At 49.9% G+C, this 26,392-nt stretch overlaps 2 protein-coding genes across 2 annotated transcripts in view; both read right to left on the reverse strand.

The window, feature by feature from the left end:
* The window catches only part of HCN2 (hyperpolarization activated cyclic nucleotide gated potassium and sodium channel 2), a 46,241-nt gene extending 33,454 nt beyond the window's left edge, over window positions 1–12,787 (reverse strand). Inside the window, exon 1 of the mRNA XM_033136903.1 lies at window positions 12,337–12,787. Coding sequence (XP_032992794.1) covers window positions 12,337–12,713 — 377 coding nt within the window. The 5' untranslated portion in view covers window positions 12,714–12,787. The remainder of the gene's footprint in view (window positions 1–12,336) is intronic.
* A 7,985-nt stretch (window positions 12,788–20,772) lies between these two features.
* The window catches only part of POLRMT (RNA polymerase mitochondrial), a 40,289-nt gene continuing 34,669 nt past the window's right edge, over window positions 20,773–26,392 (reverse strand). The window contains exons 20-21 of the mRNA XM_033136742.1: window positions 26,012–26,085; window positions 20,773–21,050 (exon numbers count right to left, since the gene is read on the reverse strand). Coding sequence (XP_032992633.1) covers window positions 21,001–21,050; window positions 26,012–26,085 — 124 coding nt within the window. The 3' untranslated portion in view covers window positions 20,773–21,000. The remainder of the gene's footprint in view (window positions 21,051–26,011; window positions 26,086–26,392) is intronic.

The raw sequence follows: 26,392 nt of genomic DNA on the forward strand, positions 1-26,392 counted from the left end.
TATTGTTTATTGATGCGGAGAAAGCCTTTGACAAGATATCTTGGATGTTTATGAAAAAGAATTTGGAAAAGATGGGAGTTGGAGAAAGATTCTTAAATGGTATTAGAGCCATTTATACAGAACAAAGAGCAAAAATAATAGTAAATGGTGTGATATCGGAGGAAATTGAAGTTGAAAAAGGAACAAGACAAGGGTGCCCTATCTCCCCTTTATTATTTATTACGGTCCTGGAGGTCCTCTTAAATATGTTACGAAAAGAGAAACAGATAAAAGGAATTAGGGTGGGAGAGAAAGAATACAAACTACGCGCCTTTGCAGATGATTTGATGCTATCCCTACAAGAACCAGAAAGCAGTGTCCCCAAAGCCTTGGAATTAATTGAACAATTCGGACGTGTAGCTGGCTTCAAATTAAATAAACAGAAAACCAAAGTTTTAAGTAAAAATATGAGTGCAGAACAGATACAAAGATTACAAGATGGCACAGGCCTCAACTTTGTTAAAACTGTAAAATATCTAGGTATCAATCTCACAGCAAAAAATGTGAACCTGTACAAAGATAATTATGAAAAACTGTGGATAGAGATAAAGAAAGATCTGGAGATATGGACTAGATTGAAACTGTCGTTAATGGGAAGAATAGCCGCGATTAAAATGAATGTCCTACCAAGGATGCTGTTTTTATTCCAAGCCATACCGATTTTGGATAAAATGGACTGTTTTAAGATATGGCAAAGGGACTTATCGAAGTTTATATGGCAGGGCAAAAAGCCGAGAATTAAGTTTAAGGTTTTGACAGACTCTAAAGAGAGAGGAGGCTTTGCCCTGCCGGATTTAAGACTTTATTTTGAAGCAGCTGCCTTTTGCTGGTTAAAAGACTGGTTTAAATTAGAGAATGTAGATGTGTTGGACTTGGAAGGACACGATAACATGTTTGGTTGGCATGCATACCTTTGGTATGACAAAGTTAAAATTCACAGAACCTTTAAGAGTCACATAATCAGGAAATCTCTGTATCAGGTTTGGATTAGGTATAAAGACTTGCTGGAGAGAAAGACTCCTAGATGGATATCACCAGTGGAGGCCAAGGCCTATAAGAGACCAAACATGTCTGCAAGTTGGTTACGATACATGGACATATTGCAGCAGGAAGGGGACTCATTTAAATTGAAAAGTTACGATCAAGTCAAAAGTCAAGTCCCTGACTGGCTGCAATATCACCAGGTACATGAAACATTTAAATTAGATAAAAAAATTGGTTTTCAAGTGGAAAAATCAAAACTGGAAACAGAACTGATCGAATCGAACTCTAAAAACCTTTCCAAGATGTATAATTTGTTGCTAGAGTGGCATACGAAAGACGAATTGGTTAAATCAACAATGATAGATTGGGCAAAAGATGTGGGTCATAACATTATGATGGATGACTGGGAGAGATTGTGGCGGAAAGGTATCAATTTTACTGCATGTAATAGCTTAAGAGAAAATGTAATGAAAAGGATATATAGATGGTATCTGACACCAGTTAAGTTAGCTAGAATGAATTCTAAAATGTCGGATGTGTGTTGGAAATGTAAATCGTCGAAAGGTACCTTTTATCATATGTGGTGGTCATGTTCAGGGGTAAAGGCCTTCTGGGATAAGATTTATAATGAGCTTAAGAAGGTAATGAAAATTACCTTTTGTAAGAAACCAGAGGCATTTCTTTTGAGCATGACCAACGAAGAGATACCCAGTCAGGATAGAGTATTTTTTATGTATGCCACGACAGCGGCTAGAATTTTATTGGCAAGAACTTGGAAGGGTGAAGAGATACCGACAATTGAAGAATGGCAGATGAAGCTGATGGAGTATATGGAGCTCGCAGACCTGACCGCCAGAATCCGAGACCAGAGGGAGGAGAAGGTGTCGCAAGATTGGAAGAAATTTAAGGACTATTTAGTTAAGCATGTTAAATTGAATGTTTGAATATTTGTGCAGAAATATATAAAAGAATCGGCTTTAGAAGTTTAAGGTTAGTTATAATGGTCTTAGAAGAAATTTTGATGTGATAGATCTATTTGTATAAGAAGGTGTTAAGATACAGAATATAAGTTAAGAAATATATTGGTTTAGATAAACTTAAAGAACATTAGGATATTGAGCATGAGTTAATGGGAAAAGAAATGAAGCTACCTAAAGAGTATATATGTTTTTGAAGACAGAGGAGGGATCAGGGGAAGTCCCCCTAAGAAGTAAAAATAAGTGGAGAAACTAAGATAAGTATTTGGCAAGGTTTGTATAAGTTTTCTTTTTTGTATGGTATTGTTGTGTTTTATATTGTTGATTGTGTATTATGTTCTTACTGTGTTTATGTATGTTTAATGTTATTCTTGTTTTGTTTTATGGTAAAATAATAAAATCTTTAAAAAAAAAAAAAAGGTGTAGGCATATTAACTAAACTCCAGAAAGTATGTAATCACAACAGGGGAAGGGAAAAAATTTCTATTTTTCATCGGGCAATGGCATTTCCACCTATGACTTTGAGAACAGCAACAGCAGCAGGGAAGAGAAGAGTTCAGGGATATATTTGTTGCTGTTCAGTCGTTCCGTCATGTCCGACTCTTCGTGACCCCATGGACCAGAGCACGCCAGGCACGCCTATCCTCCACTGCCTCCCGCAGTTTGGCCAAACTCATGTTAGTAGCTTCAAGAACACTGTCCAACCATCTCATCCTCTGTCGTCCCCTTCTCCTTGTGCCCTCCATCTTTCCCAACATCAGGGTCTTTTCTAGGGATTCTTCTCTTCTCATGAGGTGGCCAAAGTACTGGAGCCTCAACTTCAGGATCTGTCCTTCTAGTGAGTACTCAGGGCTGATTTCTTTGAGAATGGATAGGTTTGATCTTCTTGCAGTCCACGGGACTCTCAAGAGTCTCCTCCAGCACCATAATTCAAAAGCATCAATTCTACGGCGATCAGCCTTCTTTATGGTCCAGCTCTCACTTCCGTACATTACTACTGGGAAAACCATAGCTTTAACTATACGGACTTTTGTCGGCAAGGTGATGTCTCTGCTTTTTAAGATGCTCTCTACGTTTGTCATTGCTTTTCTCCCAAGAAGCAGGCGCCTTCTAATTTCGTGACTGCTGTCACCATCTGCAGTGATCATGGAGCCCAAGAAAGTGAAATCTCTCACTGCCTCCATTTCTTCCCCTTCTATTTGCCAGGAGGTGATGGGACCAGTGGCCATGATCTTAGTTTTTTTAGATATTAAAATAGTTTTATAAGTTGTGCTTCTTCAATTTGATCCTTTTGTGTGGTTCTGTATGTTCTGTGGCATTTTCAAATCCTCTCAGCCTGAGCTACCTTGCAGGGTTATTGTGGTGCTTAAATGATGCGACGGGGTGGAAACAGCCATGCAATTCTCCTTTTAAGTGTGCGGAAGGGATGAAAAAAAATAATGCAGAACTATGGGACCCACTGCTGCAGGAGGCAGGGACAGCTACTAAGCTAGATGGCTTGGATTATAGAATTTTAGGGGTGGTAGCTCTGGTAAACCTCATGAGAAGAGAAGACTCCCTAGAAAAGACCCTGAAGTTGGGAAAGATGGAGGGCACAAGGAGAAGGGGACGACAGAGGATGAGATGGTTGGACAGTGTTCTCGAAGCGACTGGCATGAGTTTGGCCAAACTGCGGGAGGCAGTGGAGGATAGGGGTGCCTGGTGTGCTCTGGTCCATGGGGTCACGAAGAGTCGGACACGACTGAACGACTCGACAACAACACCTTTTCTGCTGGGAGAAGGCATATCTCTGAATAGGCAAGAAGGGAGAGATGCTTTTTTCCTGCAAGCTTCTCAAAGTGGCCAATTGCTAGACTGATCCAGTTGACAATGTGTTCTCTTATGTTCCCATAAGCTAACACAGCATGACAAAGTACCCAATGGCAGGGTTGGGCCAAAATAAGCTCTATCCATAGAAATTAATGGACCCAGAGATGGCCATTAACTTTAGCAAGTCTGCTCTTGGAGCTGAATTAATTGATGCACTTTCCTTGAAGCGAATCCCCGACTACCCATAGAAATGCTCCGGAAGCATCGCAGCTCAACACCTGAGGAAGAACGACGGCAGGACAACTGCAACACCGCCTCAATTAATAAACCATGCAAAATTCATAAAAAACATTAAATCGATAAATCCTCCTAACATTTCAACAACAGGGAAGGTGGATCATATTGCACGGGGCTTGGGTGGTGGATAGAAGCTAAGGTTGCAGCGTGAAATGATTAAATCAAGTCAAGGTTTGAGCCCGAAGTCTCTGCCCACAGGAGAGAGGCTGTCCGTCGCCTCTCTGCATGATCCACTTGCTAGCTCTGCCTCCTGTCCTACTGCCTCCTTCTGTGGGTGAAGCGATTCTGCCGGGTCTGTGCTGGACCACCCGATCCCTCTCTACACGGAGATCTAGTGGGATGACACAACTAGATCCACTGCTCTGGCCTAATCTCCTTTGGGCCCCTGGGAAAACCAGAGGAAGCAGAGGAGAAACAGAACTGCCTGCTCCCAGAGGAGACTCTCCATTGTCTCCCTGTAAGTCTTATTGCAGATTGCTGCTTCGATTTTAAGGCAAGACCTGAACAGGAAAATCGGGGGTGTGCATTTGATTTAAAGCGTCGGCAATATAGGAAAGGTAAAGATAAAGGGACCCCTGACCATTAGGTCCAGTCGTGTCCGACTTTGGGGTTGCGGCGCTCATCTCGCTTTATTGGCCGAGGGAGCCGGCGTACAGCTTCCGGGTCATGTGGTCAGCAGGACTAAGCCGCTTCTGGCGAACCAGAGCAGCGCACGGAAACGCCGTTTACCTTCCCGCCGGAGCGGTACCTATTTATCTACTTGCACTTTGACGTGCTTTCGAACTGCTAGTTTGGCAGGAGCTGGGACCGAGCAACGGGAGCTCACCCCGTCATTGCGGGGATTCGAACCGCCGACCTTCTGATCGGCAAGCCCTAGGCTCTGTGGTTTAACCCTCAGCACCACCTGCCAAAACAGAGCGCTGGGGGGGGGGGGTTAAAAAAATAACACACCCACCCGTGAATTCAAAACATAGGAGGTTGCGCACTACAATACCCAAGGCCATCGCTGTTTCTAATCCTCTAATTTTCATCTGTTGCTCACGGTGGGGATGTAAAACTACAAAACGATTCTGGAATGAGGTATATGAGGAGTTGAAAAAATTATTTATGATTTCGTTTACTAAAAAAGAAACCCAGTCTTTTTTTTTGCTAGGTCTAGTCTCCAATGACATCCCTAGAGATAAGAGAAATGTACCAGTATTTCTTTACTCGACTGCAGCGGCCAGAGGCCACTCAAATCAGAAAACAATTAAGGAATGGGAGGGAGCGAAGGAATATATGGAGAAATGCTGTTCTGGAATTGAAATATGAACAGATAATGTGTGAAACGTGCAAGAAAAGAACAACAGAATGAATTGGATGATAATTAAACAAAAATTAACACAACAAGAGGGAAGAAGTAAAATATCGAGGGGTGAGGGGGAATGTGGGAATTTGTAATTTATATAAATCTTATATCAATTATATAAATTTCCTAACTGCGTTGTTACTGTGTACAGTAAAGGGAAATTAAGAACAACGATGTATAAATTGGGGAAATTTAGGCAACAGACTATGGTTAGAAAATGCATTCGGGTCTTGAATTTGATTGCTGTATTTCTGAATGTGATGTTTGCATGTGGTTTGTTCTGGTGGTTTTGAAATAATAATTTTTTTAAAAATCCACCTGTTGCTGTAGCTCAGGCTTCCTCCACCTCCGCCCTCCAGATGTGTTTTTTTTTGCCTACAACTCCCATGATCCCTAGCTAGCAGGACCAGTGGCCAAGGATGATGGGAATTGTAGTCTCAAAACACCTGGAGGGCCGAGGTTGAGGAAGCCTGCTATAGCTGTTTTATGTCCATTACAAAATCAAAACAGAAAATCTTTACCAAAAAAACAAACAAATCCCGAACGTTTATTGCAGTGTCTGATCAGACCCAAAGTTTCTGATTCTAACTTTTGACAGGCATGGTTTGCAAGAAACAGGGAGTCGCAAACGCCGAGGTGCGGCCCTCTGTACCTTCACCCGGCCCTTGTGACTCTCCCCTAGGCCATGTCCCGCTGGCCACGTGACCCGGAAGCTGTACGCCGGCTCCTTCGGCCAATAAAGCGAGATGATCGCCGCAACTCCAGAGTCGTCCGCGGCTGGACCTAACGGTCAGGGGTCCCTTTACCTTTTAAAAAAATTCCATGGGAACCTGGGTCCTTTTTATCCTCACAACAGCCCTTCAAGGTAGGCCAGTCCGGGCAGCCCAAAGTCATCTAGTGAGTCATGTGGTCGAGAAGGAGTGTGGCCCTCTCTCTCTCTCTCTTGTCTGTAGCACAGCCTCTAGCCTCCGGAGGTCTAGTCCAAAATCTCCCACCGAAACCTGCTCTAACCGCTACACGGCGCTGCCACGAGTCTCGGAAAAGCACCCTCCTTAACCAAATTCTGGCAGATACATTCCCGAGCATCTCCCGTTCAACAGAGGCGGACAGCTTTGCAAAACGCAGCAGCGACGCTCCATCCTCTCCCTCCCAAAATTCAAAGCACGCCAGATCCAGTTTATAAACACACCTGAGAATGGAGGGAGGGAGGGGGCTGGGAGCAGAGAGGGAAGGTGGGGGGGGGGCGAAACACGGGAGAAAAAGCCGGCAAATTGAGAGTTCAGCGCCCAGGCATTTGCACACAAATTAGGAGGAAATCGGCGTCATAAATAAATGTCTGGTTCCCCCCCCCCTTTTTTGTTTTTGCAATGCTGTCCAAAATAAAAAAGGACACATGTAGTTGGCAGGGATTAGCGGTTTAAGAGCATGCAATGAGAGGGGGGGGTTGAGAGGGGAGGGTGAATATCAGCATTCCTGCAATGCCTCTAGATGCAACCCCCCCTCAAAAAAAACAACAACCACATACACACAGAGAACTGGCTACCCAAATCTATCTGTCGCCTGACCGTTGTTGTTTTTTTTGCAAAAGGATGAGTTATATTATGATCCTTCGCTGCCGCCCCCCCCCCACCGCACAACACACAACCTCAAGGATGGGAACCACGCACAGGGAAAAAATACAAGGGGGGGACACACACACAATGAACATCCTTGTTCAAGATGGATTCCCCACCCCCCAACCCGGCACCTGCTTATTCTATAAAGGGACTGTTGCATTCCCCAAATTGTGGGGGTTGTGGAAGATCCAGAAAACTGGGGAGGCCGGGGGGTGGGGATAAATTAGTTATCACAAACATATCTATAGCGATGCAGATACAGGAAGTGGGGGGAAAAACAGCAGCTCGTTTCTGCCACCCCCCCAAATACATGATCTCAGCGAGCATCTTCTCTCTGAACATCTCAAGGTGCCCTTCCCAGCAACAGCATCCCGTTCTCTCCAAATTTGGGGGTGGGGTGGGGGCGCAGATGGGTACCCGCTTTGCAAAAACCGAGGAGGGTGGGAGAAGGAAGACGCATAGGTGGGGTGGGGGTGGGGGCAGAGAGATATATATAACCTTTTCTCCTAGTTCAAACCTTTAAAAACACAAAAATGAAACGCGCAGTTTTGTTTTTTTTGCTGCTGGCTAATTCGACTCCCCCCCAGACACGATAAAGACCCCCCCCCAAAAAAAATTCACACGCCAAGTCATTTCCTTCCTTTGGTGTTACTGAAGTGTCGATCCAGCTTCTTCCTCAAACAGCAGCCTGCCCCCCCCCAGCCCCGAAATTTCTCCATGCTGTACTCTCCTTGCCGGTTCCCTTTTATCGGATGCAGAGCTTGACTTCCAAAGTCTCGCTCCATCTTCATCCCAACCAGCCGGTCCTGGGGGGGGGGCACATTTGGGAAGGGGGCCCCCCTCCCCGCCCGAGCCTTCGGTTGAAGAGGGGACACCGGGGGGGTGTCTTCCCCCAAAGTCATTGCCCGATGGGCACCCCAACTTCCCATAACAGCAGAAGGAAGTCGGTGAAGTTGCTTTTTCCCTCTCCTTGCATAGCTGCCCTAACATTTAATAATAATAATAATAATAATAATAATAACAACAACAACAACAACAACAACAACAATAATAATTTATTATTTGTACCCCGCCCATCTGGCTGGGTCTCCCTAGCCACTCTCTCCCCCCAACCCCCCAAAATAACGAGGATAATAACACTAATGATAACCCACCTATCTGGCAGCGATTAACACGCACAAGTTATTGATAAAGGGCCCTCCCCATAGCGTTCCCCCACTTGAAGTTGCTGTAAAAAAAGGGGGGGGGAGATCGCAAGCAAAACCGACCCACAAAAACCTAGATACTGCCCCCCCACCTCATCTTAAACTTCAAAACTATTAAGAAAGGGGTGGGAGATCTTTCCCCCCACACACACACACACATTTACAGGGACCAGACACCTGAAGTTGATTGTTTGGGAGGGGTCAGTATCCCAAATCGCTGCAGGGGTCGTCCAGCTTTACTGCCCCCCCCGAAAATAATATACATATTATATATATAAAATTCCAGTTACCCCATAAATATATATATGGGGTAACTGGAAATGGCCTGGGAGACCAGGGTTCAAATCCCTCCCCCGGCCATGAAGCTCGCTGAGTGTGACCTTGGGGGCGGGGGGGGGCCACTCGCCGTTTCTCCAGGCCTATGCTACCTTGCAGGGTTGTTGTGGGGATTTAAAGGGGGGAGATGCATGCACACACCACCTCAAGATCTTTAGTGGGGTGGGGGGGGAAGGTGGGATATAGAATAAATAAATCCGGGTCGGATTCCTGGAGCTGTCTGCAACATCGGGCCCAACTCAGAGCAGACCGGTTGAAATTAGCCGCCCACTAATTCCAGCCGGTGTGCTCTTGGCAAATCTCTGCTGGCGACAACCCCTTTTTTGCCTATTTAACCCAATTAAGACTTAGCAAACCCCTTTTGCCTATTTAACCCAATTAAGACTTAGCGGTGGTTTCCTGGCATCAGAGGCCCTCGAAAAAAGCTCCTGAGCGGTGGAACGGATTCTCTCGCGAGGTGGCGGACTCTCCTTCCCTGGAGGTTTCGAAGGAGAAGCTGCGTGCCCACCTGCCAGTTGAGATTCCAGTGGGGTTGGGCTAGATGACCCCCAGGGGTCCCCCCTTCCACCTTTACAACCGATCGCAGCAACAACAACAAAAAACCCACCCATTTTGAAGGACATCGAAGGAGTCTGTGCGGTTGAGACCACCAAGTGCCCCCCCCCACCGAGCCTCGCGGCTAGCTGCTTCCCCTCCCCTCTCCGCCCCCCCCAACAACCTGCCATTTTAGGGTCTCCCTAAATAGTTGCCCAAACTCCGAAGCGCTGGGATTTGCGTGACCCTCCACAAATCCCAGAGGTGGAACCGGACACTGGGTCTGTGGGCAAGTCGATTTTCTTTCTTTTAATGGTTTCAGAGAGTGAACAATCTACCTTGGGGTGGAGGGTGGGGGTAACCAGACATGGTTTCTGGGCTCTGTTACCCCAGGATGAGTTTTCAGTCTCTGGAAAGGTAACTAGTAGTCCCACCCGTCTCCTACCCCAGAGGACCCCCTACTTTACGACTCTAGAGGCCAGCCTCCCAAACGAGAGGCTTAAGAGGTGGCCCCCACACCTGCCAACGCTGCCCCCCCCCCCCGCCAGCCGAGCCTCTTGGGAGTTAAATCAAGATTTTTGCAAAGTCATTTTCATTGCAAACCCCACGTCCTGCACAGAAGGTAGCTCTGTGGTGGAGCTGAACTCAATCAGGTTAAAGTGTTAAAGGGTTTCGATCTTTTAACTTCCACAAACACCACCTTTGAAGGGGGGGGGCGACAACCCTCCAAGGTTATCCGAAATCACGGGGCGGTGAGGATCCTGACACACACACCCCACCGCACCCCGTAGAAAGGCACCTCGCACTGCCCTCGAACCCTAAACAACGTCCGCTCCCCTCAAACCACTAGAATGGTTTAAGAATCTAGAAGCATGAAGTTGGGGGGGAACCCCAAGGCTCATCTAGTCTAGGGTCATCTATGAATACAGATAAGGTGAACCTCTGCCCACCCTCCCCTCCCCCAAGATGTCGCCGAACTACAACTCCCATCATTGCTGGGCGCTGATGGGAGTTGTAGTTCGGCGGCACCCAGAGGGCAAAAAGGCTCTCCCCCTCCCGCACACCCCTGCCTTACAGACCACAAATCATACAGGGTTGCCACTGGCTGGTTATTAACTTTGGAGGGGAGCAATCCTAAAACAGACTTGCCTACGCGGGGTAGGGGAGAAGGGGGGGGGGTTTGCTTTCAAGTCAATGTGCATTGGATCCCGCAGGCCGACCCCCCCCCCAAAAAAATCACTGCCAACTCTGTCTCGCACCCTCCGAATAAAACAGAAGCTTTAAATCGCTAAAGAAAGAGGAGACTTGTTTGATCCTGTCCCCATTGCTCTGCGCCTCCGAATTGGCTGTTCTCTGCTCCCCAGGGTGTCCTATGAAAAGGGCCCCCCCCTTACCCTGGTGGGAACTGCCTTTGAGCCCCCCCCCCCATTTCCCTCTAAAGACTCCCCAGAGTAGATCCCTGGAGGAATCATAATAAGAATAGGAATCAGGCAAGGAAATCCCTGTCATGGCCGACCCTTATGGGCCTTACCCCTCGGTGGTACCCCTCCAGGGTAGTTAATCTCACCCTGCCAGATCTGCCCCCCCTCCATTCCCTGCCTTAAATCACCCATGGGGGTGACTGGCAGTACAAAACATTCTCCACCATCAAAATCCCATCTTTTCCACCGCTCACCCCCCCTCCAGAGGTAGTTACCCCATATTACTGCAACCAAGGTAGCTGCCCTCGAATAACCACCCTTCCTTTTTTTTGCTGCCTCCGAGGGAGAGGAAACCCCCCCCCCCGATTCTCCACCCAATTTAACCCCCTAAATTTTGACTCGCCGGAAATCTCCTTGCGCCGTTCTATCAGTACACATCCCTGGCCCAGCACTAACCCTGAGGTAGTTACCCCAGGGTGATCCTCTGTCACTAACCCCCCCCCAGGATTTCTACCTCTCTCCCCCCCCCCCGGGAGACCTTGCCCAGGTGGGATCCAGCCCAGATTTCTCCACGGCGCCTCGGCCACGCTTGAAAAATCCACGGGCGGGCCTAACTGCTTAGTTCTTATCCCCTTCTGTCTCTAACTGGGGTAGTTAATTTGGGTTAGTTACCCCTGAGTTGCTCCTCCCTCAATCGGGGGGGGGGGGAGAGAACCCTTGCTAGGCCTGAATTTGCTGTGTGACAGGTATAGTCAAGTACATATAGGGTTTTCTGTCCCTAGACAAAATAGTTACCCCTGAATTCTTTCCTCCCTTGCAATGGGGGGGGGGGGACACACAGAGAATCCCTGATCTTGCCTAAAATTGCCTTAAGGCTCACTGTCAGTACAAACCAGAGGTAACTACCCTGAGATCTCAACCTCCCAAGCTGGGGGTCGGAAAGAGAGAGAGAGAGAGAAGAATCCATGGCCTTACCTGGAATCTGATGCAGAGCTGACGGCCAGTAGCTAACCCTTACCCCAAAGGTAAGACCCCCTGTCCGCTCCCCACCCCAGACCCCTGCCTGAAATCACTGTAGGCAGTTACCCCCACCCCAAGTTAGTTCCCCCCAAGTTTAGATACCCTAGGTCTCCCCTGCCACATACCCAAAACAGCTGCAGGTAGTTAACTGCCACACACCCCCCCAATATGAGTTACCCCCCAAAAAACCACCTCTTTCCCCAAATCACTGAAGGTAGTAGCTACCCCCAAGGTGAGCTAGCCAAATTGCCTGAAATTCGCTGCAGATTCCCCCCCCCCAGGTTCTCTCCCCTCCCCACTCCGCCACTAGCCCCAAATCTCTGCAGGTAGTTTCCCCCCCCCCCAATGAGATGAGTTACCCCTGGGGTGAGTTACCCCCCCATCTCCCCCACTCGCCTGAAATCACTGCAGGTAGTTTATCCCCAAGGCAAGGTAACCCAGACCCCCCTCCCCCGTTCCCTGTGTCTCCAAATCGCAGGTGAGTCACCCCCAGGGGTTAGTTACCCCCTCCATCTCTCTTCCCCGCGCCCCCCCCCCCCGCCGTGCTTGCCTGAAATCCCTGTCGGTTGCTTCTCCCCTCCTCGCAAGGACAGTTGCTCCGCCTCTCTGCAGGTCGTTCCCACCCACCGACCCACCCCACAAGGTGAATTCCCCCAGGTGAGTTCCCCACACAGGTGAGTCTCTCTCTCTCTCCCCCGGGGGGGGCAGGGAGGGAGGGAGGCAGGGTTCAAGGGAAGAAGGCCCACTCGCCTGAAATCGCTGTAAGGGTGGATGATCCAGGCACCGGCGGACTTGACCCGCTCCTGCTCCCGCTCGACGGCCTTCTGCGAGCCGAACATCCGCAGCGAGAACTTGTTGACGCCCGGCTGGAGCATGGCGCTGAACTGGCGTTGCATGAAGCTGGCCTGGCTGCCTCCGGGATCGCCCTCCGACGGCAGTCCCGCCGCGCCCGCCGACGCCCCTTCCTCGGCCGCCTTCGGGGAGCCGTCGGCGCTGCACGAGAAGGAGACCTTGGGCTGGGAAGAGGGCGCCGGATCGGGGCCGCCGCCGCCGCCATCCTCGCCCTCGCCGCCCCCCCGGCGGCACTCTCCGTTGGGGGAGCCCCCCTTGCCGGCGCGGCTGCCCATGCCTCCTCCGCGCAGGGAAAGCAGCCGCCCCTTCGAGGCCGCCGGAGACGCCGCCGGTGAGGATGCAGCGGGAGAGGCGCAGCCCGAGGCTGGCGCAGTGGGAGCCCCGCCGCCGCCGCCGCCGCCTCCTCCGCCGCCGCCCGTCCGCATGCTGGACTCCAGCACCACCACCAGCCCCTCGGCTGCAGCAGCGGCGGCGGCGACGGCGGCGGAGGAGACGGAGACCGAGGAGGAGAGGCAGAGGCAGCGACGGGGCGGGGAGGTAGGAGGAGCCTCGAGGACCGGGGGAGGGGCTGTCGGGGGAGGGGAGGAAGAGGAAGAGGAAGGGGAAGGGGAAGGGGAAGGTCAAACTGGGAGAGGGGGAGAGAAGGGCGAAGGATGGAGGGGAGGAGGGGGGGAGAAAGGGGAAGGTCAAACAGAGAGGGGGGGGACCAGGGCAAAGGAGGGAGGGGAAGGTCAAACTGGGAGAGGGGGAGAGAAGGGCGAAGGAGGGGGGAGGAGGGGGGAGAAAGGGGAAGGTCAAACCGAGAGGGGGGGACCAGGGCAAAGGAGGGAGGGGAGGGGGAGAAGAGGAGGGAGGGGAGAAAGGGGAAGGTCAAATAGAGAGAGGGGGGACAAGGGCAAAGGAGGGAGGGGAAGGTCAAACTGGGAGAGGGGGAGAGAAGGGCAAAGGATGGAGGGGAGGGGGAGAAGAGGAGGGAGGGGAGAAAGGGGAAGGTCAAACAGAGAGGGGGGCAAGGGCAAAGGATGGAGGGGAAGGGGAGGAAGGGGGGAGGAAGAGGAAGGTCAAACTGGGAGAGGGGGAGAGAAGGGCAAAGGAGAGGGGGTGGGAGGGGGAGAGGGGGACAAGGGCAAAAGATGGAGAGGAGGGGAGGTCAAGAGAGAGGGAAGGAGGGGAGGGGTAAAGGGAGAGGATGGGGATGGGGAAGGTCAAACAGAGAGGGGGACAAAGGGGAAAGGGAGGGGAGGAGAGGAGGGGAGGGGAGGGAGGGAGGGAGGTCAAACAGAGAGGGGAAAACAAGGGGTTGTTGTTGTTCAGTCCTTTAGTCCTGTCTGACTCTTTGTGACCCCATGGACCAGAGCACGCCAGGCAGGCCTATCCTTCACTGCCTCTCACAGTTTGGCCAAACTCATGTTAGTAGCTTCGAGAACACTGTCCAACCATCTCATCCTCTGCCGTCCCCTTCTCCTTGCGCCCTCCATCTTTCCCAACATCAGGGTCTTTTCCAGGAAGTCTTCTCTTCTCATGAGGTGGCCAAAGTCTCGGAGCCTCAACTTCAGGATCTGTCCTTCAAGTGAGCAAGGGGAGGGGAGTGTAATGGTACGAATGATGGGGAGGAAGGTCAAGAGAGAGGAGGGGGGAGGTCAGGGAGAAGGGAGATGGGGAAGAAGGTCAAGAGAGGAAGGAAGGAAGGAGAAAGAAAGAAAGAAAGAAAGAAAGAAAGAAAGGTCAAAGAGGAAGAGCTGTGGCTAAGGGGGAGAAGGAAAAGAACTGGGGAAGGAGGTCAAGGGAGAGGGAGGGGAAGGAGAGAGCAAGGAGTAACAGGAGGGAAGGAAAGAGGGAGGGAAGAAGGTTAAGCAGAAGGAAGGAGAGGAAGAAGAAGAAGAAGAGAAGAGTTTGGATTTGATATCCCGCTTTATCACTACCAGAAGGAGTCTCAAAGCGGCTCACATTCTCCTTTCCCTTCCTCCTCTGTGGGGTGAGTGGGGTTGAGAGACTTCAGAGAAGTGTGACTAGCCCAAGGTCACCCAGCAGCTGCATGTGGAGGAGCGGGGAAGCGAACCCGGTTCCCCAGATTACGAGTCTACCGCTCTTAACCACTACGCCACACTGGAATAAATGGGAAGAAAGGAGAATGCCAGAGGAGGTGGGAATGAAGGTCCAAAGTGCCTCGACTTTCCAATTCCATTCCATTTGGCAATTACAGTAGCTTATATATCCAATGCCGGTTGGGGCAACTGTTCGGCCACTATGAGAACAGGGTGCTGGACTAAGATGGACATTCAGCCTCATTGAGCTGCAGGCCTCTTGTGATATCCTTTTGAGGATTATGGAGGAGCCTTCTGCCAAAATGCTTGGGCTGCCTCCGTGGGGCAAGACTGCAGCCTGATGCGACCCAGAATTTCCATGCTGAGCACACCCGCCTCCCCAGGGCCACATTTTGCCGCCGGAGAGGCTTCTAATTTAGGCTGCCCATCCTCAAAGAAAAGAGGGCGAAATAAGGATTAGTGTCACAGCCCGTAATACTCAGGTCCCGGGATACAGAGCAGCCTAATTTCATATACAAATGCATGAAGGCATTTTTAAAAAATTAAAATTAAGGGGAAGCGGTGGCTGCATGGGAAACAGGGAATCAGTTGTGCATTTTGCTTTAGATGCAGAGAGCATTTTGACCCTGCATTGGCCCTTAAAGCAGGCTGTTCTAGGCCTTGGACCCCCATTTTCCAGACAGCACAACTGAGGGGGAAGTGGCTTGTGAATCTGTGCTGGAGGAGCAACAACCGTTGACCTTCCTCTCCAATTTACATCCTTGACAGAACAGGAGTTTGCGTTCTGAAATCTGGGAGGTGTAGTGGTTAGATCCACCGACTAAACAATGTCTGGATGTTTCGAGTTGCAAGCTGGGGGTGGGGTGGCAGACGCTGTCCGAAAACATCTGGAGTGAAGGGCTAGGCTAGCTGCTCACATCCTCTCAGCCTGAGCTACCTTTGCTTGCGGGGAGGTCGCTTGGGTGCTGCTGACGCAGCGGTTTGACTTTCACCCCTGAAGGTGCACTCCATTGTCTCTCGTGGCAGGCGGGTGCCAACGTACAAATTCATGGGCTGCTAATGGCTCCCGGGAACCACAGAAGGGGATTGTGCCCTTGTGGTGAGTGGTTAAGAGTGGTAGACTTGTAATCTGGTGAACCGGGTTCGCTTCCCCGCTCCTCCACATGCAGCTGCTGGGTGACCTTGGGCTAGTCACACTTCTCTGAAGTCTCTCAGCCCCACTCACCCCACAGAGTGTTTGTTGTGGGGGAGGAAGGGAGAAGGAGAATGTTACCCGCTTTGAGACTCCTTAGGGTAGTGATAAAGCGGGGTATCAAATCCAAACACTTCTTCTTCTTGTGCTTGAATCCTGCTGGCGGGCCGGACGCTTTAAGAAGAGGATGTTGGACCAGATGGGCCATTGGCCTGATCCAGCAGGGCTCGTCCTTCTGTCCTTATGACTCTGCCTCAGAACGACTTTCGCCATTCCCTCCTCTCTTTCCCCTCACTTTTCTGCTTGGTGGGACTATTTCAAAACACGATGCATCGTTCTGCAAAGCGGTCGAGAGCTCGCACCTGTTTGGCCTTCCTCGCACGTCCTTCTGTCTGCGTTTTCCTGGGGCTGTCTGGCCCCCGGGGAGTGGCTGTTTGGCTGAGTCCTGTATGGCGATAAGCCGACAGGCGCAGACAAGGCAGCGCTGACATTTTGGAAGGTGTGTTTATGTGTGTGTGTGAGAGAGAGAGTGACCAGCAGACAGGCAGACAGTTATTTGCTCCCACTCTCAATGCCAGCAGGGGAGCTGTGTTTCTCCCCATGCATAAAAACAGCATCCATGCCTAAACACAGGAGTTTTTGCATGCATTCTGACTAGGAAAGGGGGGGAGGACAAGTGTTGACTCAGTAAGGGTGTCACAAGATACAGTGAGTGACTGGATGGCTTTCAAACAGGATTAGACCAATTCACAGAGGATGAGTCTGTCCCCGGCCCTACTCAGAAAATGTCAAGGATTGAATAAAAGGGCTTTGGCATGCAAAGCAGATGTTCTGCCCTTGAGCTGAGGTCCTTTCTCCCGAACATCAAGTAAGATTCCAGTCCTCATTGTTGTTGTTTTTTTTAATTAAGTGGTTTTTTGCTGTTGCTTCTGGCATTCTCTTTTCTTAACGTTCTGTTGGTTTTCAAAACCAAACAAATACGATACAAAACAATACGCAACGATCAACAAAAGGCAATCCAAGATCAACACTCGATGCAAAAACGAGAAGACTAGAGACTCCTTCCTTCTTGACCCCCGGACCTTTGACTTCGTGACTTTCTGCTTCCTGACCCTCGGACCCCTGGTTTCTGGACTCACATTCCCAGGGCCGTCTTAAGTGTATCAGGAGCCCTGGCGCAGCCGTCCAGCTCGCGTTCCCGCGCTCCACTGGGCAGCCAGAGTGCACGGTGCGGCCGGCCAACTCACGCTCCGCCGGTCAGCCGGAGGGCGCTGCCGGTGGGGCTGGAGGCTGGAGTGGGGTGGGGTGGGTGTGGCACGGCATGGCTGAGGCACCCTCCCGGCCCTGGCACCCTGGCGCCTTGCGCAAGTCGGCTCTATGGCTGAGACGTGCCTGTGCATTCCTGCTCCCACCTCGCCATCTTGCCCCCCGGTCCTGATGCCCTCTGCTGTGACTTCGTTCACCCGTAGACCGGACCGGGACACCCTCAATTCCTCCATCCAAGTCATTTATAAAGACGTTGAACAACAACGGGCCCAGGACAGAGCCCTGTGGCACCCCACTTGTCACTTCCCCCCAGGATGACGAGGAACCGTTAATGAGTACTATTTGGGTTTGGTCGGTCAACCAGCTACAAATCCACCTAACAGTTCCCTCGTTCAACCCGCCTTTTACCAGCGTCCTCAAGAGAATATCATTGGGGGGGACTTTGTCAAAAACCTTACAGAAATCAAGATATACTACGGTCGCAGCATTCCCCTGATCCACCAAGTTTGTAATTCCATTTTTAAAAAAAAATGAAAAGAAAGGAGATTGGTCTGTCATGACTTATTTTTGAGAAACCCACGCTGGGTCTTAGTAATTGCAGCATCCTTTTCTAAGGGTAAGAAAGAATAATAAAATTATAATAATATATATGTCCATCACTTCAAAACTGGGAAACAAGGGAACTCCTCACAACTTAACAGTATCCTGTAAATGACTCATGAGCTTATTTATACTTGAGCGAAATAAGCTTACATATATACGACATCATTTTATAACCTTGATTACATTTTGCTGTCATTTTGCTGTTCTTGTTTTCCTCGTTTTTTTGTTTCTATGGGTTTCTTTCCTTTCCCCTTCATCTTAATTCACTGCAAAACTTTTAATAAAACATAAATATTTAAGAAACACACAAAAATTAACAGTACCCTGCAGGAAGACTTGCTATCTGGGGCGTTTGTGGCTCGCTATCCATGCTGCAGAATTTGGTTGCGGGCCACACTCATTCCGATAATCCTCAAACGCAGAGCGAAAGAGTCAAGGAAGCTGATAGGAGAGGCCAAAGGAGCTTCTGTTTAAAAAATAAAAAACATTCCCACTTACGACCCTGCAGTGTCTTCTCTCGCTTTCCGCCCGGCTCTCCTCATGCGGAAGTGGAACCGATGCAAAATCTTTCCGCAGGGAGAGAAGCAAAATTGTCAGCCGCAGGGAGAGAAGCAAAACTGTCATTTTAAAATGTAAGAGATGCCTCCTCTCGGGTTGGTTTGTTCGTCTCTTTAACCCAAATGCATCCAATGTCCTAACTCCCGCTCTCGATTTCAACTGTGCGGCGCTCGGCAAAGTTTGCTCGACAGAACCTCCATTTGCAAGAGCAGGATACCTGCAAGAGCGGGAGACCGTTCCTCTCACAGGTGGGTTAAATTTGAGACAAGACAACTCCCACCTCCTCGCTCACTCAAAGAAGCCTTTTCGCATTTCTGATCTTTGTTGGGAGAGCCATTGCAAGGTCCTTTGCCCAACGTGGGGCTCAAACTCACGACCCTGAGATTAAGAGCCCGACGCTCTTATCAACTGAGCTACCCCAGCAGCACCGAATTCAGAAATAATAATAATAATAATAATAATAATAATAATAATAATAATATATTTATACCCCGCCCATCTGGGTTTCCCCAGCCACTCTGGGCGGCTCCCAAAAGAATATTAAAAGCACAACATGGCATCAAACATTAAAACCTTCCCTAAACAGGGCTGCCTTCAGATGCCTTCTAAAAGTCAGGTAGTTGCTTGTTTCCTTGACATTCTGGTGGGAGGGTGTTCCACGGGGCGGGTGCCACCACCGAGAAGGCCCTCTGCCCGGTTCCCTGTAACCTCGCTTCTCGCTGGTCAGCTCATTAGTTATTACGATGGTTGCCAGCTTCATTCGAGGGTTTCCCTTTTCCGAGCAGGAAATGTAAACATTTAAATCCATAAATGGGGGGGGGGGGGGAGAACCCTGCCCGGTTTTCTTGCTTCTGGGTCACGTTGCCCTGCGACCGAATTTAAGCAACGGACTCTGGGCAGATAATGTAGATGTTAGGGAGCCGAATCACATCGCAATACCCAGCTGAAAATTTAATCACGGGCTACAGGCCCTTGTCGAAAACGAGAGAGATTCGGAAGTCTGCAGCCGCGATAAGAAACAAGGGGGGGAAATGTATTAAAAACCTACTAATTATAGCACAAACAACACACTCCCTTGGTAACATTCCAGATAACTAATAGGCAGGCTGTGTTTCTATTTTTAGCCGCAATTGAAGCGTTAAGACGCCACAGCCTCTCGCGAGTGAAGCATCCTTATCTCGGAACAGGTAGGGGAAATGTCTTGTGTCGTGGGAATGACGCAAGGACGCAGGAGGGGGCCCTGGCTTCGGATCTAGCCCGTCGTCCTGTCCTCACAGTGGCCAGCCAGCTGCCCCCATGGGAACCCCACAAGCAGGACCCGAACAGCCTCTCCACCTTGAGAACCAACGTCGAATACCTACATTAACACCTACAAAATGAGCAAGTATGTATAGAACCGCTTCTAACGTATGTTGGAAGTGTAAGGAGAAGGAGGGCACTTTCTGCCATGTGTGGTGGACGTGCAAGACAACAAAGCCTTATTAACAAAGTCGGCCCCCTGCCTCTGGTGGCAGTGAGTTCCACAGGTCGCACGGTGCCCTTCGCCTGTCTCAAATCTTTCAACGCTCGGCTTCGCTGGGTTTCTCAAACATTCTAGTATTAGAAGGGACAACTTTTTCCCTCTTTCCACCCACTTTCTCCATAACCTTATCCAATTCCCGTCACGTCTGCTCCTACCCGCCTTTTCTCTAAACAAAAACAAAAACAAAAACGCTGCAAGCTTTCCCCAATGGGGAGTTGTCCCACCCTCCCTTGATCATTTGGGCTTTCCTTTTTCTGAACCTTCCCCAACTCCGCCATATCCGTTCTGAGATGAGGCGACCAGAACCGCGAGCAGCTATTCCTCTCGGTGTTGTCGAACTGCGTCTCTCCTCATTCCCCCGACCGCCAGCGGAAGCCCCAAGCAGGGACTCATTGCAGAGACGCTGCGGGCTGCCTCCTCGCTTCTCAAGGCAAGAATTCGTTCCCCGGCGTCAACGGATCAGAAATCCCAGAGGCGAGGCGGAGATTTCTTTTTAGGCTTTTAATTCACAGGCAACGGCCGAGGGGGACAAAAACAGCTCTCTTGGTGCATCGAAACGGCACTCTGCCGGAACAAACTTAACCGTTCCCTGACGGAGAGGATAACATCCCCCTGCGGAGGAAGCTCAGGACTCGATTCTGCACCCCACAGGCAGCAGTTCGAGGGGGCAGCCCCGTGCCGTGGTACCCAAAAAGCGGCAAGCGGGTTGATGCGGGAAGGACCGAGGCAGGCAGCGCCAAGCAAGGGAATTCCACCCACATTTTCTCTTCCCACGTGGTTCCTATGCTCTGCAGCTTCCAGCAAGCACGAATCCCCCAGAAGCTGTGGGCTCCTGCTCCAACCAGCCCCCAAACGGTTCGGGGGCCTGACGGGAGCTGGAGCCCAACACGTTGGCGATGCCAGGGTCGTCGCCGACTCGGGCCGCCCTGAGAAAGGAGGAGAGGAAGCCTGCGGGGTCAAAGCTACCATCTCCTGCTCCACAAAAACTCTCCTGGTTAAGCTCTGGGGGCAAATAGGGCTGACGGAGGTTTGGGGTGGCAAGCCAAGTGCCCTTGGGTGTGTGTGTGTGGTGGCACCAAATGACCTAAGCAACACCAAACCGGTCCTTCGATTCTTCACCATTCGGGCATTTAAAAAAACAAACGAAAACAGTGGGCGTACGGAGGCAGAGTTCTGGGGTGGAAAAGAGGGAAACGAAACCTGGTGCAGGCTCAGGGCAGAGAGACCGAATATGCTTCGGTTTCGCACGGGGCAAGAACTTCCTCCCCGCCGTTTTTTTCCACTCTGGAGGTAGCAGAGCCCGTTCCGAGCCGGATTACGGGGCGGCGGAGGCAGGGTCCCCTCCCCGGGAACAGCTTCCGACACGCCTTCCTTGGTCAGCTGAAGAAGTAGGTAGATTCTTTCACCTTCTCCAGGTCGAAGTCGCCTGGAAGAGAAAGCAAGTGTGTGGCGTTCAGAATGCAAGGGGTCAGGACATGGTGCCCAGTGCTGGATTTACGTACACAGGTGAAACTCAAAAAATTAGAATATCGTGGAAAAGTCCATTTATGCAAGCAATTGTTTTCATTAGCTACCAGAGTTTAATATATGAGATAGACTCGTGACATGCAAAGCGAGATATGCCAAGCCTTTGCTTGTTATAATTGTGATGATTGTGGCGCACAGCTGATGAAAACCCCAAAGTTGAGATTGTTAATTTGGGGCTCTCATCCGCTGTACGCCATAATCATCACAATTATAACAAATAAAGGCTTGATGTATCTTGCTTTGCATGTCATGAGTCCATCTCATATATTAAACTCCAGTAGCTAATGAAAACAATTGCTTATATAAATGGACTTTTCCATGATATTCTAATTTTTCGAGTTTCACCTGTAAGCTAAACAAGCTATAGCTTAGGGCCCCATTCGCGTTACTGGCCGAGGGAGCCGGTGTACAGCTTCCGGGTCATGTGGCCAGCAGGACTAAGCCGCTCCTGGTGAACCAGAGCAGTGCACGGAAATGCCGTTTACCTTCCCGCCGGAGCGGTACCTATTTATCTACTTGCACTTTGACGTGCTTTCGGACTGCTAGGTGGGCAGGAGCAGGGACAGAGCAACGGGAGATCGCCCCGTCATTGCGGGGATTCGAACCGCCGACCTTCTGATCGGTAAGCCCTAGGCTCTGTGGCTTACACCACAGAGCCACCCGCGTGTCTCGGCCCTTTTATATCGTACCCTGTCGGGAATCGTGTCAATTGAAATGCTTTTAATATGCAAAAATACTAAGTTCAATAAAGCAGGAAATGGATGGCACGCCGGTAGAGTCCCACCTCGCCCTAATCCTGCAAGATAAGGTCCCTACCACAACCCTGCTGGTGGCAAGGTTCTTAAACTCTGTCTTATCTCAAAAAAAAAGGCGAACCGGCCAACTTCAGGACTTGCAAAGGTCTCTGCTACTTTCCCTCTTGATTATAGTTTAATACCCCTGGGCTGGCTCATTTCTGGTGGCCATGATATGGTTTCTTGCTCTTGTGGTTTTATGTTTCCCTGTGTTTTATGAATGTTTTTGTTTTTTTATGTAACGTTTATATGGGCTTATAGCCGTAATAAATAAATCTATCTATCTATCTATATCTATCTTTTAATATCTATCTATCTATCTATCTATCTATCTATCTATCTATCTATCTTTCTATCTCTCTACCTACCTACCTATCTATATCTATCTTTTAATATCTATCTATCTATCTATCTATCTATCTATCTTTTAATATCTATCTATCTATCTATCATCTATCTATCTATCTATCTTTTAATATCTATCTATCTATCTATCTATCTATCTATCTATCTATCTATCTACCTACCTACCTACCTACCTACCTATCTATATCTATCTTTTAATATCTATCTATCTATCTATCTATCTATCTATCTATCTATCTGTCTATCTTTTAATATCTGCTGTTTGGAGACGGTTATAAATACACTTAAGGCTGTGCCCAGCAAAGTCACGCACGGTTCCTAAAGTGGTTTGACGGTCAATCCCCCGGGAACTTTTGGCACCCCCCCCCAAAAAAAAAAAATTTAAAGGGAAAAGAAACCTGGATGTACATTTCCAAAATATCAGATAAAAAGGCAAATAAAATAAAACCTACATACAGCAACAGTGTTTTGTGTTGTGTAGGCTCCTATAATGTAAGTCATGGGCCCCGCCTGCTGGAGAAGAGAGGAGAGGAGAGGAGAGGAGACAAGACTCTGTAGAAAATGGGCAGCCAGCCACAGATCCCCTGAAGAGGGTTTGTGTACGACTACAGAGATGAACTGAGAGTAGCAACAGAACACACCAGGGAGGAGGATGGAAGGAGGTGGGAAATGCCTTTGAAATGAAGCTGTAGACAGTGGCTTCCCACTTCCAGATCGGCAGATGGTGATGGGGAGGGGAGTCCTTGGCTAGGATTCAGGTGAGGTTTCTTTTGTGTGTGGGGGGGGGCAGATGCTTATGCCCCTTATGCAAAACAAGAAGAAGAAGAAGAAGAAGAAGAAGAAGAAGAAGAAGAAGAAGAAGAAGAAGAAGAAGAAGAAGAAGAAGGCAAGACCAGAACAGTTGGTCTAAAAAAACCAGGGCTGCATGGGGAATAAACCTTTGGATTTTATACTTTGAACGAAGGAAAAGTCCCGGGGGATGCCATGTGCTGGCGTCGAGCCTTTGTAAGAACATCAGAAGAGCCCTGCGGGATCAGGCCCATTTAGTCCCTCGTCCCGTTCTCAACAGTGGCCGACCGGGCGCCCCCAAAGGGAAACCTGCAAACAGGATCCGAGGATTTCCCTGCAAATGGTGTTTGAAGAGGAAGAGCCCAGCCATCTCGGCTCCTCCTCCACGGACATGTCTAATCTTCTTCTAGGTTGGTGGCCATCAGGGACTCATGTGGCAGGGCGTTCCGCGGCCAAACGGATCTGCCTTGGATCTTCCAACATCCAGGTTAGGATGCCACACGTAACAGTTTTTACAAACTTCCACCCCGCCGCAGCCCCCCCGCTTGCCTTTTGTCTAAACCTGAAGGTCCCCAACACGGCAAAATTTTCTTGTTGGGTGCGACAGGGAGACATGGAACCAGCGAGGACTAGGGACTTGGCTTCGTTTCGAGCCAATCGCCGGTCTCTTCCGGCAGTTTGGAGCTAAAAGGCCGATTCCACGTGGAAGCCCACGCAGGTGGTGAGGAAGGCCAGGCGCCCCCCGTTCGAATCTCGGCCCGGGCTGTGAAATCAGGGCGCGCCTACGAAAGCAGGAATCGTGGCGCCGACTGGGATGTTTCTGCTGGCGAGTGAAATGTTACAAACCACCCCGTAAAACGCCCAAGGACGGCTACCATTTGGTGCTGCAGTCCATTTAAGAGTTTGGCATGCACGGCAGAACGCCATGGTGTTTTTTTTTTTACGATAATCGGCCCTTGCCTGGATCCTGGCAGCTTCACAGCAAACGCGATTCTCTCTCTCTCTCTCTCTCTCTCTCTCTCTCTCTCTCTCATTGCAGGCAGGTAGCCGTGTTGGTCTGCCGTAGTCGAAACAAAATAAAAAATAAAAAAAATTCCTTCCAGTAGCACCTTAGAGACCAACTAAGTTTGTTCTTGGTATGAGCTTTCGTGTATGTGAAGAAGTGCGCATGCACAAAAAAGCAGAGACATCACCTTGCCACCAAAGTCCGTACAGTTAAAGCTATGGTTTTCCCAGTAGTGATGTGTGGAAGTGAGAGGTGGACCATAAAGAAGGCTGATCGCCGAAGAATTGATGCTTTTGAATTATGGTGCTGGAGGAGACTCCTGAGAGTCCCATGGACTGCAAGAAGATCAAACTTATCCATCCTTAAAGAAATCAGCCCTGAGTGCTCACTGGAAGGACAGATCCTGAAGCTGAGGCTCCAGTACTTTGGCCACCTCATGAGAAGGGAAGACTCCCTGGAAAAGACCCTGATGTTGGGAAAGATGGAGGGCACAAGGAGAAGGGGACGACAGAGGATGAGATGGTTGGACAGTGTTCTCGAAGCTGCCAACATGAGTCTGACCAAACTGCGGGAGGCAGTGGAAGACAGGAGTGCCTGGTGTGCTCTGGTCCATGGGGTCACGAAGAGTCGGACACGACTGAACGACTGAACAACAAGGTGCTACTGGAAGGATTTTTTCTATTTTCTCTCTCTCTTGTTACCAACAAACAGATGAGCCAAACAGAGAGTCAGCCAGCGGCCAAAATGAAGAGGTTTAAAAGATAAGATTGGGAAGAGCTCAGCATGGCTAGGAAGGGAGGCGATGGGGCGGGGGGGGGGGGCGGGAGAGAATTAGGCAACACACAGGGCAGCGATTCTGGAAATGTTTCCCCCCCTGCCTGATTGCTGCGTCCCCAGAAATGGGGTGCTTTTCAGAGGCCTGTACGCCCCAGGGCCCACGATTCACACCAGCCAGGAACCGGGCGCTACGAAAACCAGCTTTTTGGTTCACTTGACATTTTTGCTCCCCTTGAAAACTCCTCTTCTTATAACCGCTTCCACACCAAACCGTGATGCCACGGTTAAAGGTTCAGGGGTAAAGGGACCCCTGACCGTTAGGTCCAGTCGCGGACGACTCTGGGGTTGCGGCGCTCATCTCGCTTTACTGGCCGAGGGAGCCGGCGTACAGCTTCCGGGTCATGTGGCCAGCATGACAAAGCCGCTTCTGGCGAACCAGAGCAGCGCACGGAAACGCCATTTACCTTCCCGCCGGAGCGGTACCTATTTATCTACTTGAGCAACGGGAGCTCACCCCGTCATTGCGGGGATTCGAACCTGCGACCTTCTGATCGGCAAGCCCTAGGCTCAGTGATTTAACCCACAGCACCACCCGCGTCCCTGGGTTTCCTAAAGAACAGCCCCAAAGAGATTTTGCAAAAATAAAAGCTCAAAGCAAAAATTAGTACCTCTGTTGGGGGACATGGCATGCTCTTTCTGGAGGTACTTTGCCCAATTTTGGTCCCTGTCGTCAGCTCTCACCTGGAGCTCCTAGGAGCTGTCACCAGGCAACAGAGGCCACAATCCTGGGAACAGCTTTGGCTGGCTGGCTAAACGAGGCGAGGGGAGCCGATGAACCTTGCCTAAACAATTTCTTTTTTTGCAGGCGCCGAAAAGGGTATGATTAAGGTGGCTGTCTTTATCTCAACTGGCAGGGAGTTCCAAAGGCTCTGCCACGCTAAATGACCAAGTTGTTTTAAAGCTGGTTTTCAAAAGAAATTTCAGTTGTGTTTGTACGGTCTGGGTTCCTTCGGAGGCAGGTCCAGGGAAGAAATCTAAGATTGGCCCTGGCGTGGATTGTCTGCTGACGGAAGGCTCTCCCGCCCCCCCCCCCCCGGCCCCCAAAATCAAGATGTTATGTGTTCGTACCTTTCTTAGGGATGCTGGACAGAAGCTGAACCAGCCTCTGGTACTCATTCGCTTTCTTATCCTTCCACTCAACCCTGGAGAAGGAAAATATTATTTTCGGTAAGAAAGGTGTCACCCGAATAATAATTAAACATCTTTGCAAGAAAAAACCACCACCACAACAAGGAAACCTTCTTTGTTTTCCAGGCAGGCGCTATCCGTATTTTCTTTTCGGCATGCTCTGTCCTCATGGAGGGGCAGATCAATTCTGTGTCCAGGGCGGCTGTCTACCAGCTCCATCTGGTATGCAGGAAGAGACCCTCCCTGCCCGCAGCTGTCTTGCCAGAGTGGTGCATGCTCTGGTTTATCTTCTGCTTGGACTACTGCCATGCGGTCTCCGTG

The sequence above is a fragment of the Lacerta agilis genome, chromosome 18 (assembly GCF_009819535.1).
Source record: "Lacerta agilis isolate rLacAgi1 chromosome 18, rLacAgi1.pri, whole genome shotgun sequence".
NCBI classification, from domain to species: Eukaryota; Metazoa; Chordata; class Lepidosauria; order Squamata; family Lacertidae; genus Lacerta; species Lacerta agilis.